This window comes from Scyliorhinus canicula, chromosome 9 (genome assembly GCF_902713615.1).
Source record: "Scyliorhinus canicula chromosome 9, sScyCan1.1, whole genome shotgun sequence".
Taxonomy (NCBI): domain Eukaryota; kingdom Metazoa; phylum Chordata; class Chondrichthyes; order Carcharhiniformes; family Scyliorhinidae; genus Scyliorhinus; species Scyliorhinus canicula.
This window is the reverse complement of record NC_052154.1, coordinates 105,497,406-105,512,848: the sequence shown is the minus strand read 5'-3', so window position 1 is coordinate 105,512,848 and position 15,443 is coordinate 105,497,406. Positions and strand designations below refer to the sequence as shown.

Here is a 15,443-nt window from a genome sequence, read left to right as displayed (position 1 = left end):
TTGGGAGACCTTGTCAGGGCACCGTTTAGTACCCGCACAAACGGGGACCAGTCGTAATGGCACCTGGGGGTACTTCCAAACCGTTGGGAACATTTGAGGGTGATACCCTGGCTCTCCTGTCACCAGGACAATTTGGCACTGCCAGCCTGGCATCATGGCAGTGCAACCTGGTCACCCTGCAAATGCAAGGGTAGCATAGGCACTGCCAGGGTGCCAGACAGCCTGTGCCAGGGTTCCCAGAAACCAGGTTGGCACTGTCAGGGATCAGGCCGGGGAGGGGGGGGGGGGGGGGGGGGGTTGCCTTATCAGATAGGGGCGATGATGGAGAGGGTTTCCCGGGGGCCTGCCCAAGGTTGGGGAGGTAGAAAAAGGGGTGTCCTGCAAGGGGTGTGTTAGGGGACAATCGGGGCAGGCAGTCAGAATGGCACCCCAATCTGCAAGGAGCCTAAATCCCTCTAAGTGAAGCCTCAGCAGAGAGAATATTCCCAAGGCCAATAAACAGCAAAGTGCCATTAAATAGTGAGATATTTCTTGATGCTAACTGCAATGTTCAACGGACTTTAACTCAAGTCCTCTGAATCAAATTCACTGAATAGTGCCATCTTTCATTAGCGAGGGTGGGGACAATCAGAACGGGAAATCCTGACAATGCAAAAGCCATTTGGGGACTCTCATTAGATCTTCTGCCCCTTTCTCCATTCCCACACTACACCCGTGTTTTCCATCCTGTACAATTATCAGATCACATTGCCAATATCTTAGTGATTAGAAATACTTTGAGCTGAAGGATACAAGGGTCAATAATAATTAAAATATTGAACTGTTTGATGTGTTGTGACAGCAGTCTAGCCGATTAGACCAAACATTGGAACAGACTTCACACTCAATTAGTAATGGTGCTAATATGATTGTTTATGTGTGCAATTGGTTAAACAGCTTGCCTGATTTTGTAAAGAACATTAAAGGAGACGGTGGTGTCTTCTGGACACCTGAGTGGCATCCTTTTATTTTTCATTTGATTTGTTAACGTTTTATTCTTTTTTGATGGTTAATAGGAGGGAGTGGACTTTATTGAACATTTGCTTTTAATTTTAATACAATAAACGTAATGCAAAAAGAGAATTGTATTTCTACTATTGTTGCTATTTTAAGTTGTTCACATAGGCAGTTAGTACTTCAATTTAAAAACGGAATTAAAATTTTTATTTTTTTATTTATTCAGGTATATTTTTTCCAAAGGTTTTGGTTACCCCACGATTTTACCCAAACCAAATCGGACCGTACCTATTGGACAAATAAAGGGGTTCTCCAGTATCGATCTTTTAAAGATAAACAGATTGTATAAGTGCAGTAAGTGTAAATTATAAATTTACTTTTCAGAAAATAATGTCCTTGAATACTTATTGAATTCAAAATGTTTTTTGTGCCTTAAAAGCACTTACCAGAGGCACATCATTTTACTATCTTGAAGTATCACAGTAGTGTAGTAGTTATGTTGACTAGTTGACCCAAGGCTTGAACTAATAACCCAGAGAACAGGAGCGCTAATATCGCCATGGTGGTTTGAGAATTTGAATTCAGTTGAAAAGCTGTAAATTATAAAAGGTTGATAAGAATGACAATAAAGCTGGTCATTTGTCAGAAAATCCAGATTGGTTTCTTTAGGGAAGAAAACCAGCTGTGTTAGTCTGTATGTGACTTCAATCCCAACTCGAGTTGCTGATCATCCAGGATTGGCCTGGGGTCCCCAGGAATTGAAGATCAATCTCCGAGACACTGCTTTGTGCAATCGTGGTGAAAAATCTAAGGGACATTAAAAAAATTGTTTTTCAAAATTTTCTTTGAAAGTTATCGTCATCTGACATAAAATATTGGGCAAATACAACACAAATTGGTATACATAGGGCTCAATATGATTCTGATTACAGAGGCATGGCAGCAGGGTGACCAAGGTTGGGAACTGAATATCCAAGGGTATTCAATATTTAGGAAAAATGGAAAGGAGGTAGGGTGATGTTAGTTAAGGATTAAATGTGTGCAATAGTGTGAGAGGATATTGGGTTAGAAAATCTAGATGTCAAATGGGTCTGGGTGGAGCTTGAAAGCTACAGGGGTGGAAACATTAATGGACGTTGCATTCCAAACAGTCTGGTAAAGTAGGGGATGTCATTAAACAGGAAATCAGTGAATCATGTAACAAGGGTGGCACAGTAAACATGGGTGACTTTAATCTACATATAGATTGGGCAAGCCAAATTATCAACAATACACTGGCAGTTTAATTACTGAAGTGTGTACAAGGTTATTTAGATACTGTGTTGAGGAACCAACTCGGGAACATCCTATTCTAGATTTGGTATTATGTAATGAGCAGGGATTAAGGAAAAATCTTGTCGTGCAGGGTCATTTAGAGAAGAGTGATCATAACACGATAGAATTCTTCATTAGGATGGAAAGTGAAGAAGTCTGAAACTAGGGTACTAAATCTGAACAAAGCAATCCATGAAGGCTTGAGGTGTGCATTGGCTAAGATAGATTGGGGAACTTCATTAATAGGAATGGTGGTGGATAGGCAAGAGTTAATATTTAAGAAACGAATGTTATGCATTCTTTTCTGATGAAAAAATATAACAAGCAAGTTGCCAGAAAAAGTTGCAAGCTTGAGGATATGGAGCAGTTCAGAGGAGGATCAAGAGATTGATTAAGAGGGGAATAGAGTATTAGAGTGAACTTGCAAGTAACATAAAAGCGGACTGTAAAAGCTTTTCTAAGTATATAAAAAGAAAAGAGTTGGTGAAGACAAATGTAGATCTTTACAGTCTGAAACAGGAGAATTTATAATCGATAATAAGGAAATGGCAGAGCATTTAAACAACTTTAAAACAGTGTATAAGACCAGATCAAATCAGAAAAACAGGTTCAATTCAATTTTCTTTTCTGAGCATATTTATCAATAAAAAAGAAAACTCATTCAACACATTTTTTTGGAAAATCTAAATCTGGTTTGCTAACAATGATAAACTTGTAACAGACATGGCTCCCAAGATAATTGCTAAATCGTATATTAGTACATTAATCCCTGACTTTGAACAATTTTAACAAAGTTTACTCTACATTACAGAAGTCTTTGAATTATTCGTCCTTTGTTTCTGAGTGGAGGTTTGCTGCTAGCTCAGGCTTGAGGGCAGAAATGATGTTCTCCTCAGCCTCTATGTTAAAGTCTTCCTCTGGCTAAGTCTCGGATTTTTCTAGTCTGCTGATCATTCCAGCTTCGATGAACCTGTTCATTACCACCTCTTCAGGTACACTGTCCTTAACCTACGATGTCACATCAGCATAGGAGGCACGCCACACACATCCCAAATTTGTGAAACTATTGTCATGAGAGTGTCCCTTTAAGAAATGTTTTTGTCTTATCACATGATTTCAGTGATGTCATTGTGTGGGTGGAGTTGGGCTGTGGCTCGGTGAGTTTTACTTTCGCTTTTTGAGTTTTGGACTCGTTTGAACTGCACAGGTTGAAAGAAGTCACTTTCTCTATCTTCCTTTTAAAAGCTGTTCCAAACTGCTTGGCAACCTAAAAGAGTTAATTGCTTTCTGAAAGGAATTCAAAACATTTGGCTGCTGTGGACTCATACAGACAGTTTTGACCTCTCTCTCTATTTTCATTTTTAAAGAATTATTCCAAGGAAGAAACTCATTAATTATAGTTACCTGCTGTTTTGGTAAAAAGGGTTTTTTGGTTTATGGGATCATGTTATTGAATTGGAACAGTTAAGGGTGAATTCATTAAGGGTTATACATAGATTACTGTAGCTGTGTGGGGTATTTATGTTTTGAATTGATAAAGATTCTTGCTGTGTGTGTTTATACAAATGTTAGCTAAATTCCTAGAATAAAGCTATGTTTTTTTCATTAGAAGCACCTAAGAAGTCTGTTGAATAACACCTGAAAAGCAGACTCTTGTGTTTATCCTAACCAAATTCAACAAAAGTTATAGGTCAGGTGAACTCCATAATATAATTTGGAGTTTTTAAAACACTGGTCCATAACACTATGTCCTCCCATAAGCTTTTTCCAAATCTTCCAAAATTAAGTCTTAAAGCAGTGGTTGACAGAAATGTCAAGTGGCTGTCATAACTTTGCCATTCCACCAGAAATAATGCTTAACACAGTGGGTGGGATCTCCATTTCTGATACAAAGTGTTGACGCCAACACAGAATTCGTGGACTTGCACGACAGAAAAAGTGCCGCCACACCTGCGCCGATTCCGCTACTGCTAAGGGGCTCGCATCATCACCACTTGAAATACAATTGATTCTAATGAGAAATGGTGCCGGATCCTCTGGTTTTGCAATTCACACTCAATGGATGACAAGCTACAGCTGCATATACACACTTCACTACTCACACACCCATCCCAGCCAACAAGATGGCAGTAAGAGGAGCGGCACCAAGGTTCGCGGATGCAGCCCTCGAGACCCTGTTGCTTGCCTTGGAGGAGAGGAGGATGACTCTGTAGCCCGGCCCAAAAAGGAGGCTGCCAGTTCGCTGTGCCTGGGCACAGATGACAGAGGCTATGTGCGCCGTTGGCAACACCATCCGGACGGACCAGCAGTGCCGGAAAAAATTGCATGGCAACCTCAGGGCGGCCAGGGTCATCAGGATACCCAGAGTTTGGGTCGGAGGATGACACTGATTTTCCATCACAGCTGTCTCGAACACCCTCCACCATTCCAGAGAAACTCAACTCGGTTGGGCACTTAAATGAAGAGGCTCCTGAGACACAACCTAGTGCTCACCACACAGTTGCCAGAGCCACCTGAACATGGCCCACACAAAGCAGGCCATGGCTGGGAACTTTGGCGACATTGCCCAGGTGCTGGCCAACATGGTGCAGACACAGAGGGAGGTGGCCTAGTCCCAGAAGGAGATGGCATTGTCACTGGCAGATGTGACACAAATCCAGAATGTTGTGGCACAGTCACAGCGTGATGTGGCACAGCCCAGATGGTGCACTTCCTGTGCTCTGTAGCTGTGAGTGTGCAGGCGATAGTTGAGACCAGAGTGGGCCTCCAAGACTGGCAGTGCTAGAGTAGCCCATGGGCCTCGGGCACCTCAAGGGAGGAGAAGGTAATTGGCCCCGTGCTGGTGACTCCAGCAGCAGAGGTGCTGGAACACCGCAGCACCTTGGACTGCCCCTCCCCCCTCCTGTCCCTGGTGCATCTGGTGGACAGTGGGCCGAATGGGGCGGCACCATGCCATCCGGACACCCAAGCAGCATCTGGGCCCATCCAGGCCTGGTTGCCCCAGAGGACGCCCACCAACCGAGACCCAGGTCACGGGCAGGAATCACAGCAGGCCGCCTCCACACCTCCACACCTCCACTCTTGCTTAGCATCTGGGGATCCATCTAGATGTAGCGTTAGGACTCGTAAGGCCAGGAAGTTAGTTAAGTTGGCATGAGTGCAGGGCACAGTTTAGTTATAGGTGCAAGGGCACAAATCTGTATATATTTGTTCACATTCAACAGCTGTTCCCACCGTTACAACCTGCCTCGGTGCTCTGCCTCGATGGTGGCCTGGTCTGGGGGCAGGTGAAATGAAATGAAAATCACTTATTGTCACGAGTAGGCTTCAAATGAAGTTACTGCGAAAAGCCCCTAGTCGCCACATTCCGGCGCCTGTTCGGGGAGGCTGGTACGGGAAAGCGGGTTGTCATTATCACCCATTCCGTGGACCAGACCGGGTGTTACTGCCAACCCAGGGCCCACGCCCCGTAATGCAACAGTTATATATCACGGCGGGAGTTGGAGGGGGAAGAGTGTGGGGTTGGTGTCCATGCCACTGGCCAGTTTCCCCCCCTCCACCCCATGCACGCTAGTTGATGGTGTACGTGGAAGTGATCAGAGCGTCCCGTGTGCATGTGGCGTACCGTGCCGTCCTGGGCTCCATGTGCTGCCCGCCCTCACCCTCCCTCACATCCTACTCATCGGGCAAGACCTGGCATTCCTCCTCCTCCTCCAACACATCAGCCCTCTGCATGGCAATGTTGTGGAGGCCTCAGCAAGCACCACAATGTGGGTGGCCCTCTCAGCATCAAACTGGAGAGCCCATCCAGAGCGGCCCAGGCACCTGAACCGCATCTTCAGGAGGCCGAAACACAGCTCGATCATGCTCTTGGTCATTGCTTTGCTTCGTTGTTACGGGTCTCTGCGTCGATCTGTAGCCTCTGGATAGACGTCATCAGCCACGACCGCAGTGACTACCCCTGTTGCCCAGGAGCCAACCCTCTCCCCCCACAGCCGAGAGGGCATCTTGAACGTGTCAGGAATCGCCGAGTGTGCCAGAGTGAAGGTGTCGTGCACACAGCCCGGGTACCGAGCACAGACGTGTATGATGTGCACCTGATGGTCACATATCAGCTGCGGGTTCATCGAGTGGAACCCATTTTGGTTTGTATACAGTGGCCTGTTATCCACAGGTGCCCGTAGGGGACATACATACCGTCAATCACCTTTGTACCCCATTGATGGCGGTGACCTTGTTTTTTTTTTAAAATATAATTTTTATTGGAATTTTTTACAGAAAATATAAAACATAACGACAAACAATGAAATGCAACAAAATAACCCATAATAACTGTAACACACCCAGACCGTATCGACGCATGTATCACATCCCCCCCCAACCCCAATGAACAACAAAAGAACTTAAAAATAAATTTAAATTAAATAAACAAACATAGTCATTGTCCGCCCCCGCCCCCCTCTTCCCTCCCCCTTCCGCCCCTCCCCCCCGGGTTGCTGCTGCTACTGTCCCTGTACCCTATCGTTGAGCCAGAAAGTCGAGAAAAGGTTGCCACCGCCTAAAGAACCCTTGTACCGACCCTCTCAGGGCAAATTTGACCTTCTCTAGCTTAATGAAACCTGCCATGTCATTTATCCAGGTCTCCACGCTTGGGGGCCTCGCATCCTTCCATTGTAGCAAGATCCTTCGCCGGGCTACTAGGGACGCAAAGGCCAGCACACCGGCCTCTTTCGCCTCCTGCACTCCCGGCTCCACCCCAACCCCAAAAATCACGAGTCCCCATCCTGGCTTGACCCTAGATCCCACCACCCTCGACACCGTCCTCGCCACCCCCTGCCAGAACTCCTCCAGTGCCGGGCATGCCCAGAACATATGGGCATGGTTCGCTGGACTCCCCGAGCACCTGACACACCTGTCTTCACCCCCAAAGAACCTACTCATCCTTGTCCCAGTCATGTGGGCCCGGTGCAGCACCTTGAATTGGATGAGGCTAAGCCGCGCACACGAGGAGGAAGAATTAACCCTCTCCAGAGCATCAGCCCATGTCCCGTCTTCGATCTGTTCCCCCAGTTCCCCCTCCCACTTAGCTTTCAGCTCCTCTACTGACGCCTCCTCCGACTCCTGCATAACCTTGTAGATATCAGATATCTTCCCCTCTCCGACCCAGACCCCTGAAAGCACCCTGTCGCTCACCCCCCTCGCGGGAAGCGAAGGGAATCCCTCCACCTGCCGCCTAGCAAATGCCTTTACCTGCAGATACCTGAATATGTTCCCCGGGGGAGCCCAAATTTCTCCTCCAACTCCCCCAGGCTCGCAAACCTCCCATCAATAAACAGGTCCCTCAGCTGTCTGATGCCCGCTCTGTGCCAACCCTGAAATCCCCCATCAATGTTCCCCGGGACGAACCTATGGTTCCCCCTTAACGGAGCCTCCATCGAGCCCCCCACTTCTCCCCTATGTCGCCTCCACTGCCCCCAAATCTTGAGGGTAGCCGCCACCACCGGACTCGTGGTATACCTCGTAGGAGGGAGCGGCCACGGCGCCGTTACCAGGGCCCCCAGGCTTGTATCTCCACAGGACGCCCTCTCCATCCGTTTCCATGCTGCCCCCTCCCCCTCCATTACCCACTTGCGCACCATCGACACATTGGCCGCCCAATAATACCCCGAGATATTGGGTAATGCCAGCCCCCCCCCCCCTCCATCTCTACCCCGCTCCAAGAAGACCCTCTTCACCCTCGGGGTCCCATGCGCCCAAACAAAGCTCATGATGCTGCTAATCACCCTTCTAAAAAGGCCCTAGGGATAAAGATGGGCAAACACTGAAAAGGGAACAAGAACCTCGGGAGAACCGTCATTTTGACGGACTGCACTCTACCCGCCAACGATAGCGGCACCATGTCCCACCTTTTAAATTCCTCCTCCATCTGCTCACCAGCCTGGTAAAATTAAGCTTATGGAGAGTCCCCCAACTCCTGGCCACCTACACCCCCAGGTATCTGAAACTCTTCACTGCCCTCTTAAATGGGAGTCTCCCAATTCCCTCCTCCTGATCACCCGGGTGTACTACAAATACCTCACTCTTGCCTAAATTTAACTTATAGCCCGAGAAGCCCCCAAATTCCGCTAACAGCTCCATCACCCCCGGCATTCCCCCTTCTGGATCCGCCACATACAACAGCAGGTCGTCCGCATACAGCGATACACGATGTTCCTCCCCACCCCGCACCAGACCCCTCCATCTCCCTGACTCCCTCAACGCCATAGCCAAAGGTTCAATCGCCTGTGCAAAGAGCAAGAGGGACAGGGGGCACCCCTGCCTGGTCCCACGGTAGAGCCTAAAGTACTCCGATCTCCTTCCATTGGTAACTACACTTGCCATCGGAGCCGCGTAGAGCAGCCTCACCCATTTGATGAATCCCTCCCTGAATCCGAACCGCTCCAGCACCTCCCACAGGTACCCCCACTCAACTCTATCAAACGCTTTCTCCGCATCCAGCGCCACCACTATCTCCGCCTCCCCCTCCACTGCCGGCATCATAATAACATTTAGCAGTCTCCGCGCATTCGTGTTGAGCTGCCGTCCCTTGACAAATCCTGTCTGATCCTCGTGTATCACCCCTGGCACACAGTCCTCTATCCTGGTGGCCAGGATCTTCGCCAGCAACTTAACGTCAACATTGAGGAGCGAGATAGGCCTGTATGATCCACACTGCAGGGGGTCCTTATCCCGCTTCAGGATAAAAGAAATCAGCGCCCGTGACATCGTCGGGGGCAAAGCCCCCCCCCCCCCTCCCATGCCTCATTGAAGGCTCGCACCAACAGGGGGCCCACCAGATCCGCATACTTTTTATAAAATTCCACCGGGAACCCGTCCGGCCCCGGCGCCTTACCTGACTGCATTTGTCCAATCCCCCTGACTAGCTCCTCCAACTCTATCGGCGCCCCCAGCCCCTCTACCAGCTCCTCTTGAACCCTTGGGAAGCATAGCCTGTTCATGAAGCTCTCCATCCCCCCTCTCCCCATCGGAGGTTCTGACCGGTACAGTTCCTCGTAGAAGTCCCTAAAGACCCCATTTACTTCTGTCCCCTTCTGCACTACATTCCCACCCCTATCCGTCACTCCACCAATTTCCCTAGCCGCATCTCGCCTGCGGAGCTGATGCGCCAACATCCTGCTCGCCTTCTCCCCATACTCATATACCGCGCCCTGCAACCTCCTCCACTGTGTCTCCGCCTTTCTGGTGGTCAAACAAGTCAAATTTGGCCTGCAAACTACGCCGTTCCCCCAGCAACCCCTCCTCCGGTGCCTCCGCGTATCTCCTGTCCACATCCAGGAGCTCCCTCACCAGTCTCTCCCTCTCCTTCCTCTCCCTCCTTTCCCTATGGGCCCGGATGGAGATCAGCTCCCCCCGGATCACTGCTTTCAGAGCCTCCCAGACCATCCCCACCCTGACCTACCCCGTGTCGTTGGTATCCAGATACCCCTCAATACTTCCCCGGACCCTCCTACACACCTCCTCATCAGCCAGCATCCCCACATCCAGGCGCCAGAGCGGGCGCTGGTCCCGCGCCTCCCCCATCTCCAGATCAACCCAGTGCGGAGCATGGTCTGAAATCGCTATGGCCGAATACTCTACATCCTGCACCTTCGGGATCAATCCCCTGCTCAGGACGAAAAACTCTATTCGGGAATAGACCCTATGGACATGCTCTCGGCCTCCCAAACCTCCAGGGATCCACCCCTCCCATCTGGTTCATAAACCCCTCAGCACTTTGGCCGCCGCCGGTCTCCTACCCGTCCTTGAACTGGACCGGTCCAGTGGGGGATCCAGCACTGTGTTAAAGTCTCCCCCCATGATCAGGCCCCCCGCCTCCAGGTCTGGAATGCGGCCCAACAAGCGCCTCATGAAGCCGGCATCATCCCAATTCGGGGCATATACATTAACCAGCACCACCTTCTCTCCCTGCAGCCTACCCTTCACCATAATATATCTGCCCTCCTTGTCCGACACCACCTCAGCCGCCTCGAACGCCACCCTCTTCCCCACCAGAATCGCAACCCCCCGGTTCTTCGCGTCCAATCCTGAGTGAAAAACCTGCCCCACCCACCCCTTCCTCAGACGAACCTGGTCCGCCACCTTCAAGTGGGTCTCCTGGAGCATAGCCACGTCCGCCTTCAGCCCCTTCAGATGAAAAAATACCATAGTTCTCTTAACCGGCCCATTCAGCCCCCTCACGTTCCAGGTAATCAGCCGGATCAGAGGGCAACCTGCCCCTCTCCCCCGCCGGCTAGCCATAGCTTATCGACTGCTCGCCCCAGGCCAGCTCGCCCCGCCTGACCCGTTCCCCATGGCGATAACGCCTCTCCTCTACCCCCCCCCCGGCCCACACCAGCTCCTTCCTGCCCATTCCAGCAGCAACCCGGTATCCCCCCCACCCCCCTCCCCCCCCAGGCTAGGACCCCTCCTAGCCGCGACGCACCCTCCATGGTACTTCCGTGAGTCAGCTGACTTCTGCTGACCCGGCAGCTCCCTCCAAAACCCATCTCCTCCCGGCATGGGGTCATCCCCCTCTTGCCACACCTCCTTGGCACCGCTTCAGCGGGGGAAAGAAAACCAGTGAAGGCCATGCCCCCACCTCCAGCTCCGCCCCCCCGCCCCGCAGCGCGGACATCCAGAGGAATGCCCGCGCTTTCACACTACCACACCCCACCCTTCTGACGCAGTTCCTCAAAATCCAGTTTCACCCCAACCCCCAGCCCCGTACAGAAGAGAACATATAAAGCAAATACCCCCAACGTTCCCCACATACCCCACACCCATACCCAACAGACAAACCCACCCGGAAACAGAGCAAAAAGAAAACCAGCATAAAAATAACACCTGTCAAAATTGAAGAACAGCAACAGCGAAAACAGCAACGGCCATAGTGTGTCCCCAGACCCTAGTTCGAGTCCAGCTTCTCCGCCTGTACAAAGGCCCACGCCTCCTCCGGGGACTCGAAGTAGTGGTGCCGGTCCTTATATGTCACCCACAGACGCGCAGGCTGCAGCATTCCAAATCTGACCTGCTTGGCATGCAGCACCGCCTTCATCCGGTTGAACCCGGCCCGCCGCTTTGCCACCTCCGCACCCCAGTCCTGGTAGATGCGCACCACCGAATTCTCCCACTTGCTGCTCCTCTCTTTCTTGGCCCAGCGCAGCACACACTCCCGGTCACTAAATCGATGGAACCGCACCAGCACCGCCCGCGGGGGTTCATTTGCCTTAGGCCTCCTGGCCAGCACTCTGTGAGCTCCCTCAAGCTCCAGGGGCAAATGGAAGGACCCCGCTCCCATCAACGAGCCTTCATCTCCGCAAAACAGCGCAGAAGAGAGGCTTGCTGCTCCTGCGCCCACTTCCACCAGTCCTCGGGTGTTCCGCCGGCCGCCATTTTGTCCTTCTTCCCCCGCTTTTCTTGGGGAGCTGCTGCAGCTTTTTCCTTTGCCCCACTCCGGGTGAGCACCATAAATTATGGGGAATGCTCCTCTAGACACCTTCCCCCACTGGGATTTGTCGGGACAGCATCGACTGCTGCTAGAATTCAGCTTTCATAAAGACCCCCAAGTCAGCTTGAGACCTATAAGCTGGCCCTTCCCCCGCCTGCCTGCTTGTAGACGCTTTTGTTTGCTGCTGCTCCGCCCAATCTTGCACTATTTCTGAGGGTCTGATATCCAAGAAACATACTATTCCTGGGGGAAAGTACTCCTCGAACATTCAGCTACGGTGCCGCCCAAAAAAGAGCTCTTTTCTGTAACCTTGGGCAGGAGCTGCCTCTGTGTGCTCACTCACTCCATGCTGCACACCGGAAGTCCGGCGGTGACCTTGTTGATGGCAGCGAACCACGTTGCCCGGGCATCCAGGTGGGCTTGGTCTACATTGAAGTGGATGTATTGAGGCGTCTGGGCATATAGGGCCTCCATGACTGCGCGGATGCACCTGTGCACCGAGGTCTGTGAGATCCTGGACAGGTCCCCACTCAGCGCCTGGAAGGACCTTATTGCGTAAACGTTCAGGGCGACCGGGAGCAGGTGTCCTCCCCATACCCTTGCGATGCCAGGTGTGCCATCATCTGGCAGACATGTCGCACTGTCTCTCTGCTTCACCGGAGTCTTCGACGGCATACCCAGTCCGGCAGATCTTTGAATAACAGGTGGTGCCTCCTTGGCACTTCCTCCTCCTCGGCCTGTTGGGCAGCCGGCTCTCCAACCTGGGCAGCTACCACGTGCCTCTCTGCTGCCCGCTCTGCTGCTACCCTCTCTGCAGCTGCAGCTTCCTCCTCCTCGAGCAGCTTCCTCCTCCTCGTACAGGGCAGGGTATCCCCCAGGGCTGCGGTGACCAGCAGAAGACCACCATTGCTGGTTGAATTCCAATATCTATTGTCTGCAAGGAGTGAAAAGCAAACATGTTGGTATGGTGCATATCCCCGTGCACAACTACATTGTGGCCCCAGTTGGCACTGTAGGCTCTGCCCCACATGCCCCCCCCCCCTCCCCCCACCCTCACACCCATGGCCCCGCTGGTGGCAAGCACCATGAGGGCCCCTGGCACCCATCCCTTGTGCCAGGGGTACCATTGGTTGGCACTAACCCCCCAAAGGGGCAACTGTGGGTGTTGCTCTGGGTGGCCACCGGCGGGTGGCAGGGAATGGGATGAGGGTCCGTCTCACTCTGCAGTTGTGAGTCGCACTTCCAAAACTATTGCTCCTTCATCTCATTATCCATCCAACTCTTTGGAAATTCAGGAAACTTTTCCTTTGAAGTGGTCTTCCACTTGAAGATCATCATTGAGGATAGCTTTTCTCCATCAGAAACACATGGAAGCACAATGGTGAAACTTGCCTTTTCATGGCCTGTGATCCTGATAGTCACTGTATCAGCTCTTTTCCTCTCTATTGTTCTGTTCATTGGAATATCAAATGTCAGGGCACTTTGACCATGTTTACGAGGCTATGGAGTGCTGTATGTGCTCTCTTTCAATCTTCATATCAATGAAAGAGGTGAAATTGTCTAGCTTCTCCTTAAAATCTTCAGGGAATTTCTGGGACATGGTCATCCACTGCTGTATACTCAGTTCTCTTTGTCACATTAGACAAAAACACCTCAATGGGTGACCATTAAAATTTGTAATTCCAAAGTTTATAGCAATCTCTTCAGATAGAGCTGAGCTGTGTTTAAACTGTGTTTAACCCATGGCATACAGCTCATTGTATCCAGGTCCGTTAAGATTTGGTGGATATGCCAGAGGGCTTGCATGCTCTGGAGGTGTCCAACTAGGCTAAAGACATTGCAATCACCCACTCTTCTGAGTGTGAAGCTTCCTCCATGGACAGACTGGTGACTGTCCTGGAGGAGCAAACAGCACATCGCAGACATAATCGTATGCACTTTGACCGGCTTACCAAGAGGCCAGAGCCAGGGTGGCCAGTGAGCTGGGAGCTTGGGCGCAGACCATTGAACTTCACCTATTGGTGTTAGATGTATTAAATGCTGTGGTATGAAGAGGCAAAAGTTCTGCTCCTTTTTCACCAACACACTTTTATTTGTTGCAACTGACTCTGCACGGAACTCTGCACGGAACTCTGCACGGAACTCTGCACGGAACTCTGCACGGAACTCTGCACGGAACTCTGCACGGAACTCTGCACGGAACTCTGCACGGAACTCTGCACGGAACTCTGCACGGAACTCTGCACATCACCAAATCCAGAGGCCACCTGAAGCCCCTTTACATATCAGTGTCAATCATTGAACACTTAACATAAATGAGACAATCATTGAACACTTAACATAAATGAGACAACTAATTGCAATGTCTCTTAACCCATTACTTAACAATTGGCAGGAAGGCCAAAACAGCCCTGGTGATGGAGGATGAGCAGCAATTGCAAGCATCTGGAAATATCTCTTAGGGCACTTCCGATGGGGGCAGCATCTCCACCATCCATCTACCATTAACACAGTGAATGCGTAGTGCCAAAGCTATTAAAGATTCTCCTGCCTTTCTGCAGGGGTCTTCCAAAGTGGCAGGCTCTTAAAGGTCCCCACTGCACAGAGGATGCCTGCCAAAGTCATCCATGTCAAAGGAAGTGGCAGATTAGCAGCCTCTCTCCAGTACAGCAGCAAGCGAGGAGGGAGCACTGTATTGAAGCACTTGTAAATGGGTCAAACAACTCCACTGTAGTCACCAAAGTGGACACATGGGTGAGGAGTTTATTCCTTTGTTTTTAAATATTTGTTGCAACATTGTAACTAAACACATCTCACGCACCCTCATGCTGATGTTTAAATACATCCCGTAACAGCCTCCCCGAACAGGCGCAGGAATGTGGCGACTAGGGGCTTTTCACAGTAACTTCATTTGAAGCCTACTTGTGACAATAAGTGATTTTCATTTTTCATTTTCAAATACAATGCTGTAGCTTCTATTGGGAGGTAGAGGAAAGCTTGATAATATTGCTGCACGGCAGGAGGGTGTGTGTGTTTATATTTGGAAAAGGGTTAGTGTGTTGACATGACGATGACAGGATTCACTCAGTGCACATGGACAAAGATTTATATGCACAGAACCCACAGATCTCTGATGCCAGAACTGTTGAGACTATCTCTGGTGTTACGGCTGTGGTGATATGCATGCACTCATGAATGTACAAAGGTGTACAAATATGTAAAGTTGTAAAACCGTACATGTAACTATCGGTATGACCTCTGCCCAGACTTGTGCCTGCTCCGCTGAAGGACAAAGTGAAGGCAGAGTTACACAGAATGATAGCTCTCAGAGTCATCAGCCATTTAGAGGAACCCACCGACTGGGTCAACTCCATGGTGTGTGTCAAAAAGAGGAATGGTGACCTGAGGATCTGTGTGGACTCAAGGATCTTAACCTGAACATCCCGATCCTGAAGAGGGAAGAAATAGCGTGCGAGATGGCTGGAGCGACGTGTTTCAGCAAGTTGGATGCATTGCAAGGTTTCTGGCAGCTTAAGCTCGACAATGCGAGCACAAGGTTGTGTACGTTCAACACACCCTTTGAGCGCTACTATTTTCTGAGAATGCCGTTCAGCATAATTTTGGCGTCTGAAAATTTTCATCGTGC

General features: G+C 50.3%; 1 protein-coding gene across 4 annotated transcripts in view; it reads left to right on the top strand.

Moving 5' to 3' along the window:
• The window catches only part of LOC119971591 (astacin-like metalloendopeptidase), a 377,078-nt gene that overhangs the window by 219,926 nt on the left and 141,709 nt on the right, over positions 1–15,443 (top strand). For all 4 annotated transcript variants that reach the window (XM_038807364.1, XM_038807365.1, XM_038807366.1 and 1 more), the window contains one exon: positions 1,223–1,350. In XM_038807364.1, coding sequence (XP_038663292.1) covers positions 1,223–1,350 — 128 coding nt within the window. The remainder of the gene's footprint in view (positions 1–1,222; positions 1,351–15,443) is intronic.